This window comes from Salmo trutta, chromosome 31, assembly GCF_901001165.1.
Source record: "Salmo trutta chromosome 31, fSalTru1.1, whole genome shotgun sequence".
NCBI lineage: Eukaryota > Metazoa > Chordata > Actinopteri > Salmoniformes > Salmonidae > Salmo > Salmo trutta.
The window spans coordinates 41,116,351-41,142,000 of record NC_042987.1 but is presented as its reverse complement, the minus strand read 5'-3'; the positions used below and the strand labels follow the sequence as shown (position 1 = coordinate 41,142,000).

At 51.3% G+C, this 25,650-nt stretch overlaps 1 protein-coding gene across 1 annotated transcript in view; it reads left to right on the top strand.

Annotated features, from left to right (window-relative positions):
• The window catches only part of LOC115170202 (vesicle-associated membrane protein-associated protein A), a 45,527-nt gene that overhangs the window by 15,014 nt on the left and 4,863 nt on the right, over positions 1-25,650 (top strand). Inside the window, exons 2-4 of the mRNA XM_029726593.1 lie at positions 14,327-14,479; positions 15,664-15,767; positions 22,715-22,795. Coding sequence (XP_029582453.1) covers positions 14,327-14,479; positions 15,664-15,767; positions 22,715-22,795 — 338 coding nt within the window. The remainder of the gene's footprint in view (positions 1-14,326; positions 14,480-15,663; positions 15,768-22,714; positions 22,796-25,650) is intronic.

Genomic DNA, 25,650 nt, shown 5'->3' with positions numbered 1-25,650 from the left:
AGCTGGGGCCACGGCCACGCGAACCCCTAGCTGGGGCCACGGCCACGCGAAACCCCCTAGCTGGGGGCCACGGCCACGCGAACCCCCTAGCTGGGGGCCACGGCCACGCGAACCCCCTAGCTGGGGGCCACGGCCACGCGAACCCCCTAGCTGGGGGCCACGGCCACGCGAACCCCCTAGCTGGGGGCCACGGCCACGCGAACCCCTAGCTGGGGGCCACGGCACGCGAACCCCCTAGCTGGGGGCCACGGCCACGCGAACCCCCTAGCTGGGGGCCACGGCCACGCGAACCCCCTAGCTGGGGGCCACGGCCACGCGAACCCCTAGCTGGGGCCACGGCCACGCGAACCCCCTAGCTGGGACCACGCGAACCCCCTAGCTGGGGGCCACGGCCACGCGAACCCCCTAGCTGGGACCACGCGAACCCCCTAGCTGGGGGCCACGGCCCACGCGAACCCCCCTAGCTGGGGGCCACGGCCACGCGAACCCCCTAGCTGGGGGCCCCGGCCACGCGAACCCCCTAGCTGGGGGCCACGGCCACGCGAACCCCCTAGCTGGGGGCCACGGCCACGCGAACCCCCTAGCTGGGGGCCACGGCCACGCGAACCCCCTAGCTGGGACCACGCGAACCCCCTAGCTGGGGGCCACGGCCACGCGAACCCCCTAGCTGGGACCACGCGAACCCCCTAGCTGGGACCACGCGAACCCCCTAGCTGGGACCACGCGAACCCCCTAGCTGGGGGCCACGGCCACGCGAACCCCCTAGCTGGGGGCCACGGCCACGCGAACCCCCTAGCTGGGGGCCACGGCCACGCGAACCCCCTAGCTGGGGGCCGCGGCCACGCGAACCCCCTAGCTGGGGGCCACGGCCACGCGAACCCCCTAGCTGGGGCCACGGCCACGCGAACCCCCTAGCTGGGGGCCACGGCCACGCGAACCCCCTAGCTGGGGGCCACGGCCACGCGAACCCCCTAGCTGGGGGCCACGGCCACGCGAACCCCCTAGCTGGGGGCCACGGCCACGCGAACCCCCTAGCTGGGGGCCACGGCCACGCGAACCCCCTAGCTGGGGCCACGGCCACGCGAACCCCCTAGCTGGGGGCCACGGCCACGCGAACCCCCTAGCTGGGGGCCACGGCCACGCGAACCCCCTAGCTGGGGGCCACGGCCACGCGAACCCCCTAGCTGGGGGCCACGGCCACGCGATCCCCCTAGCTGGGGGCCACGGCCACGCGAACCCCCTAGCTGGGGGCCACGGCCACGCGAACCCCCTAGCTGGGGGCCACGGCCACGCGAACCCCCTAGCTGGGGGCCACGGCCACGCGAACCCCCTAGCTGGTACCACGCTACCCCTAGCTGTGGGCCACGGCACGCGAACCCCCTAGCTGGGGCCACGGCCACGCGAACCCCCTAGCTGGGACCACGCGAACCCCCTAGCTGGGGCACGGCCACGCGAACCCCCTAGCTGGGACCACGATAACCCCCTAGCTGGGGGCCAACGGCCACGCGAACCCCCCTAGCTGGGGGCCACGGCACGCGAACCCCCTAGCTGGGGGCCACGGCCACGCGAACCCCCTAGCTGGGGCCACGGCCACGCGAACCCCCTAGCTGGGGGCCACGGCCACGCGAACCCCCTAGCTGGGGGCCACGGCCACGCGAACCCCAGCTGGGGGCCACGGCCACGCGAACCCCTAGCTGGGGGCCACGGCCACGCGAACCCCCTAGCTGGGGGCCACGGCCACGCGAACCCCTAGCTGGGGGCCACGGCACAGCGAACCCCCTAGCTGGGGGCCACGGCCACGCGAACCCCCTAGCTGTGGGGCCACGGCCACGCGAACCCCCCTAGCTGGGGCCACGGGCCACGCGAACCCCCTAGCTGGGGGCCACGGCCACGCGAACCCCCTAGCTGGGACCACGCGAACCCCCTAGCTGGGGGCCACGGCCACGCGAACCCCCTAGCTGGGACCACGCGAACCCCCTAGCTGGGGGCCACGGCCACGCGAACCCCCTAGCTGGGGGCCACGGCCACGCGAACCCCCTAGCTGGGGGCCACGGCCACGCGAACCCCCTAGCTGGGGGCCACGGCCACGCGAACCCCCTAGCTGGGGGCCACGGCCACGCGAACCCCCTAGCTGGGGGCCACCGCCACGCGAACCCCTAGCTGGGACCACGCGAACCCCCTAGCTGGGGGCCACGGCCACGCGAACCCCCTAGCTGGGGGCCACGGCCACGCGAACCCCCTAGCTGGGACCACGCGAACCCCCTAGCTGGACCACGCGAACCCCCTAGCTGGGGGCCACGGCACGCGAACCCCCTAGCTGGGGGCCACGGCCACGCGAACCCCCTAGCTGGGGGCCACGGCCACGCGAACCCCCTAGCTGGGGCCACGGCCACGCGAACCCCCTAGCTGGGGGCCACGGCCACGCGAACCCCCTAGCTGGGGGCCACGGCCACGCGAACCCCCTAGCTGGGGGCCACGGCCACGCGAACCCCCTAGCTGGGGGCCACGGCCACGCGAACCCCCTAGCTGGGGGCCACGGCCACGCGAACCCCCTAGCTGGGGGCCACGGCCACGCGAACCCCTAGCTGGGGGCCACGGCCACCGCGAACCCCCCTAGCTGGGGCCACGCACGCGAACCCCCTAGCTGGGGGCCACGGCCACGCGAACCCCCTAGCTGGGGGCCACGGCCACGCGAACCCCTAGCTGGGGGCCACGGCCACGCGAACCCCCTAGCTGGGGGCCACGGCCACGCGAACCCCCTAGCTGGGGGCCACGGCCACGCGAACCCCCTAGCTGGGGGCCACGGCCACGCGAACCCCCTAGCTGGGGGCCACGGCCACGCGAACCCCCTAGCTGGGGGCCACGGCCACGCGAACCCCCTAGCTGGGGGCCACGGCCACGCGAACCCCCTAGCTGGGGCCGGCCACGGACCCCCTAGCTGGGGGCCACGGCCACGCGAACCCCCTAGCTGGGGGCCACGGCCACGCGAACCCCCTAGCTGGGGGCCACGGCCACGCGAACCCCCTAGCTGGGGGCCACGGCCACGCGAACCCCCTAGCTGGGGGCCACGGCCACGCGAACCCCCTAGCTGGGGGCCACGGCCACGCGAACCCCCTAGCTGGGGGCCACGGCCACGCGAACCCCCTAGCTGGGGGCCACGGCCACGCGAACCCCCTAGCTGGGGGCCACGGCCACGCGAACCCCCTAGCTGGGGGCCACGGCCACGCGAACCCCCTAGCTGGGGGCCACGGCCACGCGAACCCCCTAGCTGGGGGCCACGGCCACGCGAACCCCCTAGCTGGGGGCCACGGCCACGCGAACCCCCTAGCTGGGGCCACGGCCACGCGAACCCCCTAGCTGGGGGCACGGCCACGCGAACCCCCTAGCTGGGGCCACGGCCACGCGAACCCCCTAGCTGGGGCCACGGCCACGCGAACCCCCTAGCTGGGGGCCACGGCCACGCGAACCCCCTAGCTGGGGGCCACGGCCACGCGAACCCCCTAGCTGGGGGCCACGGCCACGCGAACCCCCTAGCTGGGGGCCACGGCCACGCGAACCCCCTAGCTGGGGGCCACGGCCACGCGAACCCCCTAGCTGGGGCCACGGCCACGCGAACCCCCTAGCTGGGGGCCACGGCCACGCGAACCCCCTAGCTGGGGGCCACGGCACGCGAACCCCCTAGCTGGGGGCCACGGCCACGCGAACCCCCTAGCTGGGGGCCACGGCCACGCGAACCCCCTAGCTGGGGCCACGGCCACGCGAACCCCCTAGCTGGGGGGCCCCAGCTGGCCACGCGAACCCCCTAGCTGGGGGCCACTGCCACGCGAACCCCCTAGCTGGGGGCCACGGCCACGCGAACCCCCTAGCTGGGACCACGCGAACCCCCTAGCTGGGGGCCCACGGCCACGCGAACCCCCTAGCTGGGGGCCACGGCCACGCGAACCCCCTAGCTGGGGGCCACGGCCACGCGAACCCCCTAGCTGGGACCACGCGAACCCCCTAGCTGGGGGCCACGGCCACGCGAACCCCCTAGCTGGGGGCCACGGCCACGCGAACCCCCTAGCTGGGGCCACGGCCACGCGAACCCCCTAGCTGGGGGCCACGGCCACGCGAACCCCCTAGCTGGGGGCCACGGCCACGCGAACCCCCTAGCTGGGGGCCACGGCCACGCGAACCCCCTAGCTGGGGGCCACGGCCACGCGAACCCCCTAGCTGGGGGCCACGGCCACGCGAACCCCCTAGCTGGGGGGCCACGGCCACGCGATCCCCCTAGCTGGGGGCCACGGCCACGCGAACCCCCTAGCTGGGGGCCACGGCCACGCGAACCCCCTAGCTGGGGGCCACGGCCACGCGAACCCCCTAGCTGGGGGCCACGGCCACGCGAACCCCCTAGCTGGGGGCCACGGCCACGCGAACCCCCTAGCTGGGGGCCACGGCCACGCGAACCCCCTAGCTGGGACCACGCGAACCCCCTAGCTGGGGGCCACGGCCACGCGAACCCCCCTAGCTGGGGGACCACGGCCAGCGAAACCCCCTAGCTGGGGCCACGCCGGCGAACCCCCTAGCTGGGGGCCACGGCCACGCGAACCCCCTAGCTGGGGCCACGGCCACGCGAACCCCCTAGCTGGGGCCACGGCCCACGCGAACCCCCCTAGCTGGGGGCCACGGCCACGCGAACCCCTAGCTGGGGCCCACGGCACGCGAACCCCCCTAGCTGGGGGCCACGGCCACGCGAACCCCCTAGCTGGGGGCCACGGCCACGCGAACCCCCTAGCTGGGGGCCACGGCCACGCGAACCCCCTAGCTGGGGGCCACGGCACGCGAACCCCCTAGCTGGGGCCACGCGAACCCCCTAGCTGGGGGCCACGGCCACGCGAACCCCCTAGCTGGGGGCCACGGCCACGCGAACCCCCTAGCTGGGGGCCACGGCCACGCGAACCCCCTAGCTGGGGGCCACGGCCACGCGAACCCCCTAGCTGGGACCACGCGAACCCCCTAGCTGGGGGCCACGGCCACGCGAACCCCCTAGCTGGGACCACGCGAACCCCCTAGCTGGGACCACGCGAACCCCCTAGCTGGGACCACGCGATCCCCCTAGCTGGGACCACGCGATCCCCCTAGCTGGGACCACGCGATCCCCCTAGCTGGGACCACGCGATCCCCCTAGCTGGGACCACGCGATCCCCCTAGCTGGGACCACGCGATCCCCCTAGCTGGGACCACGCGATCCCCCTAGCTGGGACCACGCGAACCCCCTAGCTGGGACCACGCGAACCCCCTAGCTGGGGGCCCGGGGCCACGCGTAGCCCCTAGCTGGGGCTGATCTAGATAATCTGTTCAAAGCTAATCACTATCAAAGTGTTATCCCAGGGTTCCCCAATAGGCATTGGTGGACATAAAGGACTGTAAAATCACCAGAAGCTCAGTGATTTTAATTTAGGAATTATGTTCCCTAGTATTCCAACTCATAAATATAGAGGCATATATGAACGTATCCCAATGTAATTAAGGATTTGAAATTATTCTTTTTTTATTTTGTCAAATGCTATATCCTAGTATAGTTATATGCCCCCATCAATATCAATGGGGCTGTAGTGGAGCGGGTTGAGAGCTTCAAGTTCCTCGGTGTCCACATCACTGAAGATCTATCGTTGTCCAAACTAGAGATCGACCGATTAGGATTTTTCAACACCGATACCGATTTTATTGGAGGACCCAAAAAAGCCAATACCGATTTAATCTGACTTTTTAAAAATATATTATTTTTGTTTATTTATTTATATATATATATTGTTTTTTATAAGATACGTTTAATGCTAGCTAGTACCTTACCTTGGCTCCTTGCTGCACTCGCATAACAGGTAGTCAGCCTGCCACGCAGGCTCCTCGTGGAATGCAATGTAATCGGCCATAATCGGCATCCAAAAATGCAGATTACCGATTTGTTATGAAAACTTGAAATCGGCCTTAATTAATCGGCCTCTAGTCCAAACACACCAACACAGTTGTGAAGAGGGCACGATAACGCTTCTTCCCCTTCAGGAGGCTGAAAAGTTTTGGCATGGGTCCTCAGATCCTCAAAAAGTTCTAACTAGGCCACTCAGGAACATTCAACGTTGTCTTGGTAAGCAACTCCAGTGTAGATTTGGTCTTGTGTTTTAGTTTATTGTCCTACTGAAAGCTGAATTTGTCTCCCAGTGTCTGTTGGAAAGCAGACTGAACCAGGTTTTCCTCTAGGATTTTGCCTGTACTTAACTCTCTTCCGTTTATTTTGCATTAAGAAACTCCCTAGTCCTTGCCGATGACAAGCATACCCATAACATGATGCAGTCACCACCATCCTTGAAAATATGAAGAAATGGTACTCGGTGGTGATGGATTTGCCCCAAACATAACGCTTTGTATTCAGGACAAAAAGTGAATAAAAAAATACACTATTAGACAATTCCACAAATACAATTTTTAAGAAGGCATAGCTGTTAATTGAAATGCATTCCTGGTGACTACCTCATGAAGCTGGTTGAGAGAATGCCAAGTGTGTCATCAAGGCAAAGGGTGGCTACTTTGAAGAATCTAACATCTATTTAGGTTTTTGGGTTACTACATGATTCCATATGTGTTTTTTTTCATAGTTTTGATGGCTTCACTATTAGAAAATAGTACAAAAAAAAATTTAATGAGTAGGTGTCCAAACTTTTGACTGGTACTGTATACTGTTTGTGTGCATATTTTTATACCCCTTTTTCTCCCCAATTTCATGGTATCCAATTGGTAGTTACAGTCTTGTCCCATTGCTGCAACTCCCGTACGGAGAGGCGAAGGTTGAGAGCCATGCCACCTCTGAAACACAACCCTGTCAAGGCGCACTGCTTCCTGACACAACGCCCACTTAACCCGGAAGCCGTCCGGCCGGCCGGCCAAACCCTCCCCTACCCCGGACAACGCTGGGCCAACTGTGCGCCGCCTCATGGTCTCCTGGTCGTGGCTGGCAGCGACACAGGATCGAACTCGGCTCTGTAGTGACGCCTTAGACCGCTTGGGAGGCCCAAAACCCCCAAAGTGCATTTCTTTGCCACATTTTTTGTAATATTAGGAACATAATACAGGAATATTAACACATCATCTAAAGTGTTCGTCCCATGTTTCAAGAGCTAAAATAAAAGAACCCAGAAATGTTCCATTTGCACAAAAAGCTCTCTAAAATGTTGTGCACACATTTGTTTACATCCCTGTTAGTGAGCATTTCTCCTTTGTCAAGATAATCCATCCACCTGACAGGTGTGGCATATCAAGAAGCTGATTAAACAGCATGACCATTACACAGGTGGAGCTTGTGTTGGGGACAATAAAAAGCCACTCTAAAATGTGCAGTTTTGTCACACGACTCAATGCCACAGATGTCTCAAGTTGAGGGAGTGTGCAATTGGCATGCTGACTACAGGAATGTCCATCACAGCTGTTGCCAGATAATTTAATGTTAATTTCTCTACCATAAGCCACCTCCAACATTGTTTTAGAGAATATGGTAGTACGTCCGACTGGCTTCACAACCGCAGACCAAGTGTAAGCACGCCAGCCCAGGACCTCTACATCCGATTTCCTCACCTGCGGGATCATCTGAGACCAGACAGCTGATGAAACTACGTTTGCACAACCAAACAATTTCTGCACAAACTGTCAGAAACTGTCTCGTGGAAGCTAATCTGCGTCCTCACCAGGGTCTTGACCTGACTGCAGTTGGGCGTCGTTAACGACTTCTTAAGTGGGCAAATGGTCACCTTTTGATGCCCAGTGACACGCTGGAGAAGTGTGCTCTTCACGGTTACCAGGCAGATGGCAGACGACGTCATGATGCATATCTGTATTCCCAATCGTGAAATCCATAGATTAGGGCCTAATGAATTTATTTCAGTTGACTGATTTCCTTATGAACTGTAACTCAGTAAAATCTTTGAAATTGCTGCTTGTTAAAAAAAAAAAAAAAATCTAATTTTTGAACTATGTACTTTAGTGTCTTTTATTTCAAACAGGATGCCTGTTTTTTGAATATTTTTATTCTGTACAGGCTTCCTTTTCACTCTGGTGACTTTAAAACAGTTACAGAGCCAATAAACTCTAACTGCTTTAAAGTCACCATTGGCCTAATGGTGAAATCCCTGAGTGGTTTCCTTCCTCTCCGGCAACTGAGTCAGGAAGGACACCTGTATCTCTGTAGTGACTGAGTGTATTGATCCACTATCAAAAGTGTAATTAATAACTTCACCATGCTCAAAACTCTTATTTCTACCAATAGGTGCCCTTTGCGAAGCACTGGTAAAACCTCCCTGGTCTTTGTGGTTGAATCTGCTTGAAATTCACTGCTCGACTGAGGGACCATACAATTAACTGTATGTGTGGGGTACAGAGATTGGGTAGTCATTTAAAAATCATAAACACTATTATTGCATTCAGTCCATGCAACTTTATTATGTGACTTGTTAAGCACATTTTTACCCCTGAACTTCAGTCGTGCCGTAACAAAAGGGTTTAATACCTATTGACTCTAGACATTTAAGCTTTTAATTTTTTATTAATTTGTAAAACTTTCTAAAAACATAATTCCACTTTGACATTATGGGGTTATTGTGATGTCATTATGGGGTATTGTGATGTCATTATGGGGTTAATGTGATGTCATTAGGGGGTATTGTGATGTCATCATGGGGTATTGTGACGTCATTGTGTGTGTGTGTGTGTGTGTGTGTGTGTGTGTGTGTGTGTAGGCCAGTGACACAACATCTCAATGTAATCCATTTTAAATTCAGGCTGTAACACAATAAAATGGGGAATATGTCTAGGCCTATGAATACTTTCTCTAGACGCTGTATATGTACATTAATACCTCCACTACCTTGTAGTGGCTCGGTACTGCTACTCCTGGTATATACAGGAAGTATTCATACCCTTTTACGTCTTCCACGTTTTGTAGTTTTACAGCCTGAATAAAACCCATTTATTACGTAGATTTTGATCTACACACATTTTTTAAAAATATTTTTTTATTTAACCTTTATTTAACTAGGCAAGTCAGTTAAGAAGAAATTCTTATTTTCAATGACGGCCTGGGAACAGTGGGTTAACTGCCTTGTTCCGGGGCAGAACGACAGATTTGTACCTTGTCAGCACAGGGGATTTGATCTTGTAACCTTTCGGTTACTAGTCCAACGTTCTAACCACTAGGCTACCTGCCGCCCCATAATATCAAAGTGGAATTTTGTTAGACATTTAAAAAAAATGAATGAATAGAATATGTTAACTTAAGTGTATGGATAGATCCCTTGGTCTGGAACAGTGTTATTTTCAAGCCAGGTCACAGCAAAACATACCATAACACCTCTCGGCAGTGAAACCAAGTACACAACAATAACGTCTGTTCATCTCTCTAATGGGCTAACTAGCTACTAATTGGTGTGATTTGTGTTTGGTTGACTTTGGTGACTTGGCCTCCAGCTGTTTTGACGACGTGACAGAACAGAACCCCATCCCTAGCCATCAAAGCTGGACCGTCTTAGGACTATGCTGACTGTAATTAAGGTCTTAATTTAAGACCAGCAGACCAGTTGTCACAAGATGGAGAGCAGCAGTAGGTTAAGCTTGCGTTCCATATTGGCACCCTTATTCCCTATGTAGTGCACTACTTTAGAGCAGGACCCATAGGGTACAGGAAGCCATATGGGAACGTAGGCTAATAATGGTAACATCTCTCCTTGGCATTCAACCGATCTGATCACAAAGGCTGCGTTTTACACAGGCAGCCCAGTTATTGGCAAAAGATCTGATCCGATTTGATCAAAAGACAAATGACTGGTAAAAGATCAGAATTGGGCTGCCTGTGTAAACACAGCCATAGACCTTCCGTCTCCAATATGGAGGACATGGGATCCTGACCCAAATGACATTAGCTGATCTGAGGAAAGCTTCATTCGTTTGGCTAATAGCCTCGGACAACGTTATGTATGAGAATGTCGTGTTTATAGTCAGTTGTTGTTGGTATAGCGGTAAATTTACATGTTCAGATTAGCAATGGATGGCCTAGACAACAGTCTAGATCCCAGTCCCAGTGTGGCCCGTTGTAGGCCTGTTATATAACTCAATATAGAGTCAAAGTACACCGTTTTTATAGCCCCTCAAAAGGCTTAAACCATTAGCCTAGGAATTTTTAGTTCAGAATTGGTTCATTCAAAGCTAATTAAGGCTAAATTAGCTGTTTAGTTTCGTGATATTTATTATCCACAAGAGGGTGTGTGTGTGTGTGTGTGAATATAAATTGTAAAAAAGTGCATTCAGAAAGTATTCCGACCCCATGACTTTTTCCAGCCTTATTCATAAAATATATATATATATATATATATATATTACTCCCTTTTTGTCCCCAATTTCGTGATTACGTTCTTGTCTCATCGCAGCAACTCCCCAGCGTGCTCGGGAGAGGCGAAGGTCGAGTCATGCGTCCACCGAAACATGACCCGCCAAACCACGCTTCTTAACACCCGCCCGCTTAACCCGGAAGCCAGCCGCACCAATGTGTCGGAGGAAACACCGTTCAATTGACAACTGAAGTCAGCCTGCAGGCGCCCGGCCCGCCACAAGGAGTCGCTAGAGCGGGATGAGGCAAGTAAAGCCCCCCCGGGCCAAACCCTCCCCTAACCCGGACGACGCTGGGCCAATTGTGCGGCCGCCGCCCTCCCGGTCACGGCCAATAATGACACAGCCTGAGATCGAACCTCAGGCCTTAGTGACACCGCAACACTGCGATGCAGGGCCTTAGACTGCTGCACCACTTGGGAGGCCGTTACAGCATTATTCTACAATAAGGGGGGAAAGTATGTAATGCAATACCCCATAATGACAAAGCGAAAACCTTTTTTTATTTTTTAGCAAATGTATTAAAAACAAAAATACCTTATTTACATAAGTATTCAGACCCTTTGCTATGAGACTCGAAATTGAGCTCAGGTGCATCCTGTTTCCATTGATCATCCTTGAGATGTTACTACAACTTGATTGGAGTCCACCTGTTGTAAATTCAATTGATTGGACATGATTTGGAAAGGCACACACAGTTGACAGTGCATGTCAGAGCAAAAACCAAGCCATGAGGTCGAAGGAATTGTCCATAGAGCTCCGAGACAGGATTGTATCGAGGCACAGATCTGGGGAAGGGTACCAAAAATATTTCTGGAGCATTGAAGGTCCACAAGAACACAGTGGACTCCATTTTTAAATAGAAGTTTGGAACCATCAAGACTCCTAGAGCTGGCCGCCCGGCCAAACTTAGTAATCGGGGGAGAAGGGCCTTGGTCAAGGAGGTGACCAAGAACCCGATGGTCACTCTGACAGAGCTCCAGAGTTCCTCAGTGGCGAACGTTCCAGAAGGACAACCATCTCTAAAGGAACTCCACCAATCAGGCCTTTATGGTAGAGTGGCCAGACGGAAGCCACTCCTCGGTAAAAGGCACATGACAGCCCGCTTGGAGTTTGCCAATAGGCACCTAAAGGACTTTCCAAACATGAGAAACAAGATTCTCTGGTCTGATGAAACCAAGATTGAATTCATTGGCCTGAATGCCATGCGTCACGTCTGGAGGAAACCTGGCACCATCCCTATGGTGAAGCATGGTGGTGGTGGCTCATCATGCTGTGCAGGATGTTTTTCAACGGCCAGGGACTGGGAGACTAGTTAGGATCGAAGGGCAAGATGAACGGAGCAAAGTACAGAGAGATCCTTGACGCAAACCTGCTCCAGAGCGCTCAGCATCTCCGACTGGGGCGGAGGTTGACCTTCCAACAGGACACCTTCCCCAGCCAAGACAGCGCAGGAGTGTGTATATAGATAGATATACACATACAGGGCACTGTTTCAAATTGTCAGAAAAATAATACTGATAATAACCACATTTTTCTTGATCTCCTTGTTTATATTAATAAGATGATATCATTAGTAAGGCTTAGTATAGCAGCTTTGTATCACCACCATGGAGCTGTAGGCCTAAGAGCGCATTGTGGCTAGTCTTAATACTGTAACTTACTTAGGCCAATATATATTTAATGCTTATATAGGCTACTGTATCAGTCATTAATTAACGTCATCACACAGCATAGGAGTCATTCATGATTTGAAATGCAATCAAGAATTTTAGATTTTAAAATAAAATAAGAGAGCCTAGAGTAATTAGCTTCAAGTAAACAATAAATAAACAATTTCGGGAAATTGCATTCACCAATGAATTAGACTTTTTTTGTTGTTGTTGTCATTGCAGGTAATAAAGGCTTTTTAAAAAAAACAACAACATTACAACACACTCTGGTGTAATAATTTATTTTGTTTACATTGTTCCAAACGTTCAGAACAATGATATTGTAACCTAACAGTACCTGTTTGGTACACATAATATGAACGCAGTGCTTGTTCCTTAACTTACCTTTTGATCTCCAGTATATTCCCCTACTAGTCAAATTTATTCCCAACATCTGACTTCCCCTTTTACCTCATGATCAACCAGTAGCCTAAACATTCCCCCCGTTTCCAAGTTTGGAGTTTATTATAAGGCAATTTATTGATGTGATTTATGATATGCTATAGGTCACGTGCACGTGATGCGTACATGTGTCACGTAAAGAGAGCAAGGGTTCAGGGCTGTGTTTTTCCTAAACAAATGAGGGATTTCGCTAATGGAACTTTTCGGTTCAGAAATGGCTGTAATTCTATTTGCTGCTTCAGCAACACGGGACAGAGCGATAAACACTGTGGTGGTCGCTGCAGCAGGGAGGAGAGAGACAACGGGTGCTAGTTACAGTCACTCGCTGTCTTTTTTTTTAACACAGTGCCGCAAGACTGAGCCTGGCAAGTCAACTGCGGTTGGACTCCATCTAATCATTTGTGTCTCTTTTTTTTTTTAAATCAAATTGAATTGAATTAAACCGTGAGCTTAAAGCATCAGACAAGCTAAGTGAATATAGTTGATTTGATTAAAGCACATTATGATTTGTCTAAAATATGGAAAAATACTTTTTTTTTTAATTCATTTTTATTTCAACCAATCAATTAGTCGAAAGAACAGAGGACTCTTGGTCGACCCAAGATTTTTTTGTAATTTTTTTGTCGGGGACAGTCCTACTGTGCATTCAAATTGCCAAGGATTTAAAATGCATTTGGGTTCATTGTCCATAACACGTCGCCATGCACGTAGTCTGTGGTTGTGAGGCCGGTTGGGTGTAATGCCAGTGCGGCGTATGGTAGGAAAATTATTATTCAGTTGTCTGGCAACAGCTCTGGTGAACATTTCTGCAGTCAGCATGCCAATTGTACACTCCCTCAACACAAACTTCTGTGGCATTGTGTTGTGTGACAGAAAACTGTTCATTTTAGAGTGGCCTTTTAGTGTCCCCAGCACAAGGTGCACCTGTGTTATGACCATGCTATTTAATCTACTTGTTGATAGGCCACACCTGTCAGGTGGATGGATTATCTTGGCAAAGGAGAAATGTTCACTAACAGCAATGGAAATAAATTTGTGCACCAAATTTGAGAGAAATAAACTCTTTTGGGGATTTATTGAAATTGATTGAGATTTGAATGTTCTGTGTTTGAGGACCCCCCCCCACTCACATCCCTCTTTTTGGTGGTGATAGAATTTAGACGGCAGTTTTTCCTCCATGACAACTTATGGAGAATTGCAGGAAATGAGCTTTAATTAAACCTGCCAAATTCTCTCCACCAACGAGGGGTGTGAACAGTTTGTATCATGAACAGTGCTTGTGCCCATAGAAATAGACGTGACGCCTGCATGGTGGGGGGGGGGGGGGGGGGTTCTCCAATGCTGGAAGTGGGGGGGTGTTCTCCATTGCTGGAAGTGGGGGGGTGTTCTCCAATGCTGGAAGTGGGGGGGTGTTCTCCATTGCTGGAAGTGGGGGGGTGTTCTCCAATGCTGGAAGTGGGGGGGTGTTCTCCAATGCTGGAAGTGGGGGGGCCCCCAAGCGAATATGTTTGGGAACCTCTGCTCTGAGGTATGCAACGACCGGACAACTGCTGATGCACTACCCTGTTTTTAAAAATGGCACTCAGTACATTCTACTATTACAGCTTTTTAGAGGAAGTTGAAAGCCGGGACTGAGTAACTAAAATACGTGGTTCCTACAGCTTCGTACCGCGGCTCTACACTACAGAGGACACATAACTATAACAGATGATGGACCAGGTCAAATGAATTCCATTGTTTTTGAACCTAACCTTCTCTTGCGCTCTCTCTCTCCCTCTCTCCTCTCCCTCTACCTCTCCCTCTACCAGGTCCTTTTACAGATGTCGTCACCACCAACCTGAAGCTGAAGAACCCGTCTGACAGGAGAGTGTGTTTCAAAGTGAAGACCACAGCTCCTAGGAGATACTGTGTACGGCCCAACAGCGGCATCATAGATGCAGGCGCCACCGTCACCATCTCTGGTGAGTCAAACGGGTCACATCCATGGAACTAATGAACTTGTACTGTAATGCACAGTTTTCCCCACCACACAGTCCACGGTGCCAGTTTTCCCCACTACACAGTCCACGGTGCCAGTTTTCCCCCACTACACAGTCCACGGTGTCAGTTTTCCCCCACTACACAGTCCACGGTGCCAGTTTTCCCCCACTACACAGTCCACGGTGCCAGTTTTCCCCCACTACACAGTCCACGGTGCCAGTTTTCCCCCACTACACAGTCCACGGTGCCAGTTTTCCCCACTACACAGTCCACGGTGCCAGTTTTCCCCACTACACAGTCCACGGTGCCAGTTTTCCCCCACTACACAGTCTATGGTGCCAGTTTTCCCCACCACACAGTCCACGGTGCCAGTTTTCCCCACTACACAGTCCACGGTGCCAGTTTTCCCCCACTACACAGTCCACGGTGCCAGTTTTCCCCACTACACAGTCCACGGTGCCAGTTTTCCCCCACTACACAGTCCACGGTGCCAGTTTTCCCCACCACACAGTCCACGGTGCCAGTTTTCCCCACTACACAGTCCACGGTGCCAGTTTTCCCCACTACACAGTCCACGGTGCCAGTTTTCCCCACTACACAGTCCACGTGCCAGTTTTCCCCACTACACAGTCCACGGTGCCAGTTTTCCCCACCACACAGTCCACGGTGCCAGTTTTCCCCCACTACACAGTCTATGGTGCCAGTTTTCCCCACCACACAGTCCACGGTGCCAGTTTTCCCCACCACACAGTCCACGATGCCAGTTTTCCCCACCACACAGTCCACGGTGCCAGTTTTCCCCCACTACACAGTCCACGATGCCAGTTTTCCCCACTACACAGTCCACGGTGCCAGTTTTCCCCACTACACAGTCCACGGTGCCAGTTTTCCCCACCACACAGTCCGTGGTGCCAAACTGCAACACCATTATTCGTTCGTTTTTATGATGTGATGTGATGGAGGGTTCTGATGAATGATAAATTGTTCCTGAAGTAGGAACGGGATTTTAACTACATTCATTCAGATTGTCCTGCTCTAATTAACATGATCAATGAAAAATCTGGTCCTTTTCAAATGAAATTATAGCATAATTCAAGCATTGTTTTTTTTTTTTTTTTTGTAGTTGCTAGAATGTGTGTGTGACTTTGTCTTCAATCTATTTCAGTAATGCTCCAGCCCTTTGACTACGACCCCAATGAGAAAAGTAAACACAAATTCATGGTCCAGAGCATCTTTGCTCCGCCTAATGAGTCTGAACTCGACGTTATGGTGAGTCATCTAGTTCTTACAGTCCTCTACCACTGCTGGAGTGGTTTCTCCCTGTTCCTGTGTGGCTCGGTTGGTTCGGCCCGGTTGGTTCGGCTCGGTTGGTTCGGCTCGGTTGGTAGGGCGCGGCTCGGTTGGTAGGGCGCGGCTCAGTTGGTAGGGCGCGGCTCGGTTGGTAGGGCGCGGCTCGGTTGGTAGGGCGCGCCTCGGTTGGTAGGGCGCGCCTCGGTTGGTAGGGCTCGGTTGGTAGGGCGCGCCTCGGTTGGTAGGGCTCGGTTGGTAGGGCGCGCCTCGGTTGGTAGGGCTCGGTTGGTAGGGCTCGTCTCGGTTGGTAGGGCGCGCCTCGGTTGGTAGGGCTCGGTTGGTAGGGCTCGTCTCGGTTGGTAGGGCGCGCCTCGGTTGGTAGGGCTCGGTTGGTAGGGCTCGTCTCGGTTGGTAGGGCTCAGTTGGTAGGGCTCGTCTCGGTTGGTAGGGCTCAGTTGGTAGGGCTCGTCTCGGTTGGTAGGGCTTGTCTCGGTTGGTAGGGCGCGCCTCGGTTGGTAGGGCTCGGTTGGTAGGGCTCGTCTCGGTTGGTAGGGCTCGTCTCGGTTGGTAGGGCTCGGGTGGTAGGGCTCGGGTGGTAGGGCTCGGGTGGTAGGGCTCGGGTGGTAGTGCTCGTCTCGGTTGGTAGGGCTCGGTTGGTAGGGCGCGGTTGGTAGGGCTCGGTTGGTAGGGCTCGGCTCGGTTGGCGCGGCTTGGTTGGTAGGGCTCGGTTGGTAGGGCTCGGTTGGTAGGGCTCGGTTGGTAGGGCGCGGCTCGGTTGGTAGGGCGCGCCTCGGTTGGTAGGGCTCGGTTGGTAGGGCTCGGTTGGTAGGGTGCGGCTCGGTTGGTAGGGCTCGGTTGGTAGGGCTCGGTTGGTAGGGCTCGGTTGGTAGGGCTCGGTTGGTAGGGTGCGGCTCGGTTGGTAGACCATGAAGCTTGCAACACCAGGATTGTGGGTTTGATTCCCAGGGGAGACCAGTACAAACAAGTAACAAAATGTATGCACTCACTACTGTAGTGGCTCTGGATCAGAGAGTCTGCTAAATGACTCACTACTGTAGTGGCTCTGGATCAGAGAGTCTGCTAAATGACTCACTACTGTAGTGGCTCTGGATCAGAGAGTCTGCTAAATGACTCACTACTGTAGTGGCTCTGGATCAGAGAGTCTGCTAAATGACTCACTACTGTAGTGGCTCTGGATCAGAGAGTCTGCTAAATGACTCACTACTGTAGTGGCTCTGGATCAGAGAGTCTGCTAAATGACTCACTACTGTAGTGGCTCTGGATCAGAGAGTCTGCTAAATGACTCACTACTGTAGTGGCTCTGGATCAGAGAGTCTGCTAAATGACTCACTACTGTAGTGGCTCTGGATCAGAGAGTCTGCTAAATGACTCACTACTGTAGTGGCTCTGGATCAGAGAGTCTGCTAAATGACTCACTACTGTAGTGGCTCTGGATCAGAGAGTCTGCTAAATGACTCACTACTGTAGTGGCTCTGGATCAGAGAGTCTGCTAAATGACTCACTACTGTAGTGGCTCTGGATCAGAGAGTCTGCTAAATGACTCACTACTGTAGTGGCTCTGGATCAGAGAGTCTGCTAAATGACTCACTACTGTAGCGGCTCTGGATCAGAGAGTCTGCTAAATGACTCACTACTGTAGCGGCTCTGGATCAGAGAGTCTGCTAAATGACTCACTACTGTAGCGGCTCTGGATAAGAGAGTCTGCTAAATGACTCACTACTGTAGTGGCTCTGGATCAGAGAGTCTGCTAAATGACTCACTACTGTAGTGGCTCTGGATCAGAGAGTTTGCTAAATGACTCACTACTGTAGTGGCTCTGGATCAGAGAGTCTGCTAAATGACTCACTACTGTAGTGGCTCTGGATAAGAGAGTCTGCTAAATGACTCACTACTGTAAATGGCTCTGGATAAAAGAGTCTGTTAAATGACTCAAATGTAAACTCAAACCCTGTTCCTGGAGAGATACCCTCCTGTAGGTTTTGGCTCTAACCCTCCTGTAGGTTTTAATGCTAACCCTCCTGTAGGTTTTGGCTCTAACCCTCCTGTAGGTTTTGGCTCTAACCCTCCTGTAGGTTTTAATGCTAACCCTCCTGTAGGTTTTAATGCTAACCCTCCTGTAGGTTTTGGCTCTAACCCTCCTGTAGGTTTTGGCTCTAACCCTCCTGTAGGTTTTAATGCTAACCCTCCTGTAGGTTTTGGCTCTAACCCTCCTGTAGGTTTTGGCTCTAACCCTCCTGTAGGTTTTAATGGTAACCCTCCTGTAGGTTTTGGCTCTAACCCTCCTGTAGGTTTTGGCTCTAACCCTCCTGTAGGTTTTAATGCCAACCCTCCTGTAGGTTTTAATGCCAACCCTCCTGTAGGTTTTAATGCTAACCCTCCTGTAGGTTTTAATGCTAACCCTCCTGTAGGTTTTAATGCCAACCCTCCTGTATGTTTTAATGCCAACCCTCCTGTAGGTTTTAATGCTAACCCTCCTGTAGGTTTTGGCTCTAACCCTCCTGTAGGTTTTGGCTCTAACCCTCCTGTAGGTTTTAATGCTAACCCTCCTGTAGGTTTTAATGCCAACCCTCCTGTAGGTTTTGGCTCTAACCCTCCTGTAGGTTTTAATGCCAACCCTCCTGTATGTTTTAATGCCAACCCTCCTGTAGGTTTTGGCTCTAACCCTCCTGTAGGTTTTAATGCCAACCCTCCTGTAGGTTTTAATGCCAACCCTCCTGTAGGTTTTAATGCCAACCCTCCTGTAGGTTTTAATGCTAACCTTCCTGTAGGTTTTAATGCTAACCCTCCTGTAGGTTTTAATACTAACCCTCCTGTAGGTTTTGGCTCTAACCCTCCTGTAGGTTTTAATGCCAACCTTCCTGTAGGTTTTAATGCAAACCCTCCTGTAGGTTTTAATGCCAACCCTCCTGTAGGTTTTAATGCCAACCCTCCTGTAGGTTTTAATGCTAACCCTCCTGTAGGTTTTAATGCCAACCCTCCTGTAGGTTTTGGCTCTAACCCTCCTGTAGGTTTTGGCTCTAACCCTCCTGTAGGTTTTAATGCTAACCCTCCTGTAGGTTTTAATGCTAACCCTCCTGTAGGTTTTAATGCCAACCCTCCTGTAGGTTTTGGCTCTAACCCTCCTGTAGGTTTTAATGCTAACCCTCCTGTAGGTTTTAATGCTAACCCTCCTGTAGGTTTTAATGCTAACCCTCCTGTAGGTTTTAATGCCAACCCTCCTGTAGGTTTTAATGCCAACCCTCCTGTAGGTTTTAATGCCAACCCTCCTGTAGGTTTTAATGCTAACCCTCCTGTAGGTTTTAATGCCAACCCTCCTGTAGGTTTTAATGGTAACCCTCCTGTAGGTTTTAATGCCAACCCTCCTGTAGGTTTTAATGCCAACCCTCCTGTAGGTTTTAATGCTAACCCTCCTGTAGGTTTTAATGCCAACCCTCCTGTAGGTTTTAATGCCAACCCTCCTGTAGGTTTTAATGCTAACCCTCCTGTAGGTTTTAATGCTAACCCTCCTGTAGGTTTTAATGCCAACCCTCCTGTAGGTTTTAATGCCAACCCTCCTGTAGGTTTTAATGCTAACCCTCCTGTAGGTTTTAATGCCAACCCTCCTGTAGGTTTTGGCTCTAACCCTCCTGTAGGTTTTGGCTCTAACCCTCCTGTAGGTTTTAATGCCAACCCTCCTGTAGATTTTAATGCCAACCCTCCTGTAGGTTTTAATGCCAACCCTCCTGTAGGTTTTAATGCTAACCCTCCTGTAGGTTTTAATGCTAACCCTCCTGTAGGTTTTAATGCCAACCCTCCTGTAGGTTTTGGCTCTAACCCTCCTGTAGGTTTTGGCTCTAACACTCCTGTAGGTTTTGGCTCTAACCCTCCTGTAGGTTTTGGCTCTAACACTCCTGTAGGTTTTGGCTCTAACCCTCCTGTAGGTTTTAATGCTAACCCTCCTGTAGGTTTTGGCTCTAACCCTCCTGTAGGTTTTAATGCTAACCCTCCTGTAGGTTTTAATGCCAACCCTCCTGTAGGTTTTAATGCTAACCCTCCTGTAGGTTTTAATGCTAACCCTCCTGTAGGTTTTAATGCCAACCCTCCTGTAGGTTTTGGCTCTAACCCTCCTGTAGGTTTTGGCTCCTACCCTCCTGTAGGTTTTGGCTCTAACCCTCCTGTAGGTTTTAATGCTAACCCTCCTGTAGGTTTTAATGCTAACCCTCCTGTAGGTTTTGGCTCTAACCCTCCTGTAGGTTTTGGCTCTAACCGTCCTATAGGTTTTAATGCTAACCCTCCTGTAGGTTTTAATGCTAACACTCCTGTAGGTTTTAATGCAAACCCTCCTGTAGGTTTTGGCTCTAACCCTCCTGTAGGTTTTAATGCTTACCCTCCTGTAGGTTTTAATGCTAACCCTCCTGTAGGTTTTGGCTCTAACCCTCCTATAGTTTCCCCTATAGTCCAGTAGAGGGCAGCAACAGGTCTGGTAGTTTCCCCTATAGTCCAGTAGAGGGCAGCAACAGGTCTGGTAGTTTCCCCTATAGTCCAGTAGAGGGCAGCAACAGGTCTGGTAGTTTCCCCTATAGTCCAGTAGAGGGCAGCAACAGGTCTGGTAGTTTCCCCTATAGTCCAGTAGAGGGCAGCAACAGGTCTGGTAGTTTCCCCTATAGTCCAGTAGAGGGCAGCAACAGGTCTGGTAGTTTCCCCTATAGTCCAGTAGAGGGCAGCAACAGGTCTGGTAGTTTCCCCCTATAGTCCAGTAGAGGGCAGCAACAGGTCTGGTAGTTTCCCCTATAGTCCAGTAGAGGGCAGCAACAGGTGTGGTAGTTTCCCCTATAGTCCAGTAGTGGGCAGCAACAGGTCTGGTAGTTTCCCCTATAGTCCAGTAGAGGGCAGCAACAGGTCTGGTAGTTTCCCCTATAGTCCAGTAGAGGGCAGCAACAGGTCTGGTAGTTCCCCCTATAGTCCAGTAGAGGGCAGCAACAGGTCTGGTAGTTTCCCCTATAGTCCAGTAGAGGGCAGCAACAGGTCTGGTAGTTTCCCCTATAGTCCAGTAGAGGGCAGCAACAGGTCTGGTAGTTTCCCCTATAGTCCAGTAGAGGGCAGCAACAGGTGTGGTAGTTTCCCCTATAGTTGCACTTTGATCTTGTTGCGAAAATGTACCACATTGCTATTTAGTTTTTGAATCTACGTCATATTGCTGATTCTACCTTTAAGGCCAGGCACCACGCCCTAATAGGGATTTTTCTCCTGTTATCATATCACAAACTTGAATGTAGATAGAAATATAATACTTTCTTGAATTACAATTTTTCTGAAATATAATATTACGCTATGCATATGAGACACTCATTTAAATATGAATATCCCCCATTTTAAATTTTTCAGGACACTGGATTAAGTCAGCCTAAATATTTCGGGTTTCATTTTAAGATACTCCAGGACCAGATTTACTCAGAGCAGATTGTATATAAATACTTTTTATTTCTGTCTGTAAAATACTAAAGCTGTGTATGTGAAATGTATTTGACGCATTTTCTAAAGAAAATATTATCTAAAATATCAAAAATATAATTACAACATATCAACAATTCCTTCGGGAGCATGTCTCGAGACTATATATATCTACGGATAACCACACTATATGTGTTGGATCCAGATGCTTCTGAAGCTGAGGAAAATCAGTTGGGAGTGTGGGAAGAATCGGACTTTTGTAAAATGGCCGTTAATGACGTGTACACTGAATATAGCAAACACCTATTTACACCCAAACACTTTTCTCTTCAAAGTAAGTTACTACACATATAGTTCAGTTTGTTACATTCTGTATGAAATGGGCTTTTAAATGACATGTAGTTCAATGTAGTGTGCTTTGAAGCTATGGATGGATGGATGTATATTTTTTTTAAGTAGTTCAAATTCATGACATTTTGATGACGGTAGTAATGATAAACGAAATAAAAAAATATATATTTTTTTAAGATTGACATTTGGATGTTTACTTTCTGAAAATACTATTTAATTGTGCAAAATACCAACAAATCTCCGTATCTAGGTAGATTTTAAAAAAGTATATATTTTTATTTCAAACTGTGGAGCCTGGCCTTAAATATTTTACGATAGGCCAATAGGAGGAAGGAGGACAGCTTATTGGCCGTTTTGGTTTTCAACCTCTCATGGAGGGATTGTCCCTGACCCACATGGATCAACTCTTTTGTCAATAAGCTTAAAGTGGATTAAACTTGTCATTCGATGTTTCTATAGGCTGTTGATATGGTTTGTTCTGTTGTTACTAGTCCTCTGATGTTTTTAGGCTGTTACAATAACCTTTTGAGATTGAACTCTGTTACATTCTTGGAATGATTCATTGTTTTGATCCGGAGTAAGCCGTGCATGCATAAAACAATGGAAGCATATAGCCCAAAGCCATATTCAAAGCCTATTGAAGAGAATATGGCCTGCGTTTTTCTTTTTACTAGACACAAGATGGTTAGGAAGTGTCCGTTTTTATTTAAAAAAAGCAAATCGTTTTTAGGCTGTGAGGCCCTTGCATCTGATAGAAATGGAGACTATTTTCTGACTGGACATTTTGCGCTGCTTTGGTGGATTTCTCTGCATTCCTCTCTTGCGTTCTGTAGGCTATATAACATATTTGTTGCTATAGCAATATGAAAATGACTCGGAATGACACTCGTGCGCTGCCGTGCGCTCGCCGACTCGGTTTTTAAGTTCAAATAGGTTAAACCATCGTCTGTCACGTGACGATGTCGTCATCGACGGTGGCCGTAAATCATCGTCGATAGACGATACTATCATAATATTGCCCAGCCCGTGTGTGTGTGTGTGTGTGTGTGTTGTGTGAGAGCACAAGTCCAGCTAATAGTAGTTTAGTCTGATGAATAACATGCGTATGTATTTCTCTCCTCCAGTGGAAAGATGCCAAACCCGATGATCTCATGGATTCCAAGCTGAGATGTGTATTCGACCTGCCTTCTGAAAACGATAGAGTGGTAAGTCCTGCTGCTGGATAGAAGGAGAGAAACGGAGAGATTTTATCCTACGTTTCCAGACCAGACTCAACCATATGTGTTTCTGAGCTTGTTGACTGTTTGTTGAAAGTGTTCAAACTGACCTGGTAGATTATGTAGCTAATATTGAAAGATCACATAAGGGAGGGAGGGGGGGGGGGCAGGTTGTAGTTAACTGCAATCAAGTTTTCATTCTATTTCATGCGGATGAATGACCTGATGCATAAAAAAAAGGCCTTATGGAAACAGCAAACTTCTCGGTAAAAACTTCCCAATGTCAACAAAACAAAATACGCTAGAGGAGATGGGATAATTATTAAAAAAAAATTGTCAGTGAAATAGATTATGGGACAATGGCGGTGGAAATGCACTAATATTGATAGAAAAACTATCAAGACGCTGTACACTTGGGAGTCCTGCCAAGACGTTATAGCCTACTACCACCACAACATGGAAAAAGTATGTTTATATTGAATAAGTTATAATGAACTTTCACTTGTGGTGGTGATGATCTTGGTGCATATTACCACTAAATATCCAGGAAGCTGTGGAACAGCAAGAACTGGCAAATCTGCTGCAGTCCATGAGGAGGAGATGCACTGCAGTACTTAATGCAGCTGGTGGCCACAGCAGATACTGACTGTTACTTTTGATGTTGACCCCCCCTTTGTTCAGGGACACATTATTCAATTTCTGTTAGTCACATGTCTGTGGAACTTGTTCAGTTTATGTCTCAGTTGTTGAATCTTGTTATGTTCATACAAATATTTACACGTGTTAAGTTTGCTGAAAATAAAACGCTGTTGACAGTGAGAGGACGTTTTGTTGTTGTCGTTGCTGAGTTCAGAACCTACCCTGTCCTCTATCGTAAGACTTTTGTCTATAGATCATAAACCACAAGCAGATTGGGCAAGTATTTAAACCGCAACAAAACCATCGTAGAGTTGAAACTGTTTTTTAAATATTTTATTCTGTACATGAAACCTCAGGCGCAAAAGTGCTTTTATGTGCACTACGTCATCACACACAGCAATTTATCTGCTAAAAAAAGTCAGTTTGATGGAAAAGAGACCTCTGGTAGAAAGAAATATGCACGTTTTTTCCCCATTTGATTGAAAAATGTGTCTTTTGGAAGGAAACCCAGCTGCAGCCTCCAAATGAGGAATGACATTCCTTGGTAGGCAGATGTTGCTGTCAGAACTGGGTGTGTGTAGCTAAAGTACTGGAGAAAGTACTAATGGACACCATTTTTTTATTTAACCTTTATTTAACTAGGCAAGTCAGTTAAGAACAAATTCTTATTTACGATGACGTCCTACCCCGGGTCAAACCCGGACGATGCTGGGCCAATTGTGCGCCGCCTTATGGGACTCCCAATCACAGCCGGATGTGATACAGCCTGGATTCGAACCAGGGACTGTAGTGACGTTTCTTGAGCTGAGATACCGCTGCGCCACTCGGGAGCCCCACATCGCTGCGTGTACATATAACATGCCGTGTTCTCCGTTATCTAATGTCTTTGTCTTTCGTCAGTCCTCCGACATGTCCTCTGTGCTGTCTGATCGGTCCTCTGGGAGCGTGTTTTCCCTAGTCTGGAGAGAATCCCCATCGGTTGTGTTTGTTACACATAAACATTCCTTTCTGCTTAGTTCTTTGCAGGTTAAAGGCTTGGTCATATCCATGTGTTCCAAATGGTAGCATTTACCCCTCTGTAGGGCACTACTGTTATCCACCGTTACCCCTCTGTAGGGCACTACTGTTAGCCACCTTTACCCCTATGTAGGGCACTACTGTTAGCCACCTTTACCCCTCTGTAGGGCACTACTGTTATCCACCTTTACCCCTCTGTAGGGCACTACTGTTAGCCACCTTTACCCCTCTGTAGGGCACTACTGTTAGCCACCTTTACCCCTCTGTAGGGCACTACTGTTAGCCACCTTTACCCCTCTGTAGGGCACTACTGTTAGCCACCTTTACCCCTCTGTAGGGCACTACTGTTAGCCACCTTTACCCCTCTGTAGGGCACTACTGTTATCCACCTTTACCCCTCTGTAGGGCACTACTGTTAGCCACCTTTACCCCTCTGTAGGGCTCTACTGTTATCCACCTTTACCCCTCTGTAGGCACTACTGTTAGCCACCTTTACCCCTCTGTAGGGCACTACTGTTAGCCACCTTTACCCCTCTGTAGGGCTCTACTGTTATCCACCTTTACCCCTCTGTAGGGCACTACTGTTAGCCACCTTTACCCCTCTGTAGGGCTCTACTGTTATCCACCTTTACCCCTCTGTAGGGCACTACTGTTATCCACCTTTACCCCTCTGTAGGGCACTACTGTTAGCCACCTTTACCCCTCTGTAGGGCTCTACTGTTATCCACCTTTACCCCTCTGTAGGGCACTACTGTTAGCCACCTTTACCCCTCTGTAGGGCACTACTGTTAGCCACCTTTACCCCTCTGTAGGGCTGTACTGTTATCCAGGGCCCGTAGGGTCACATTGTAGATGTGGCTCCTAAGAGGTTAACCCACTTTTTCAGGAATGTTAAACTGATCTTCTGCCAAGCTCCTGAAAACACACACTGAATTTGTCCTCACCCCATAGCCCTCCCTCCCTCCACGGCTCTCCCTCCCTCCCTCCACCCATGGCTCTCCCTCCATGGCCCTCCCTCCCTCCATGGCCCTCCCTCCCTCCCTCCATGGCCCTCCCTCCCTCCACCCATGGCCCTCCCTCCACCCATGGCCCTCCCTCCCTCCCTCCACCCATGGCCCTCCCTCCCTCCATGGCCCTCCCTCCCTCCCTCCCTCCATGGCCCTCCCTCCCTCCCTCCATGGCCCTCC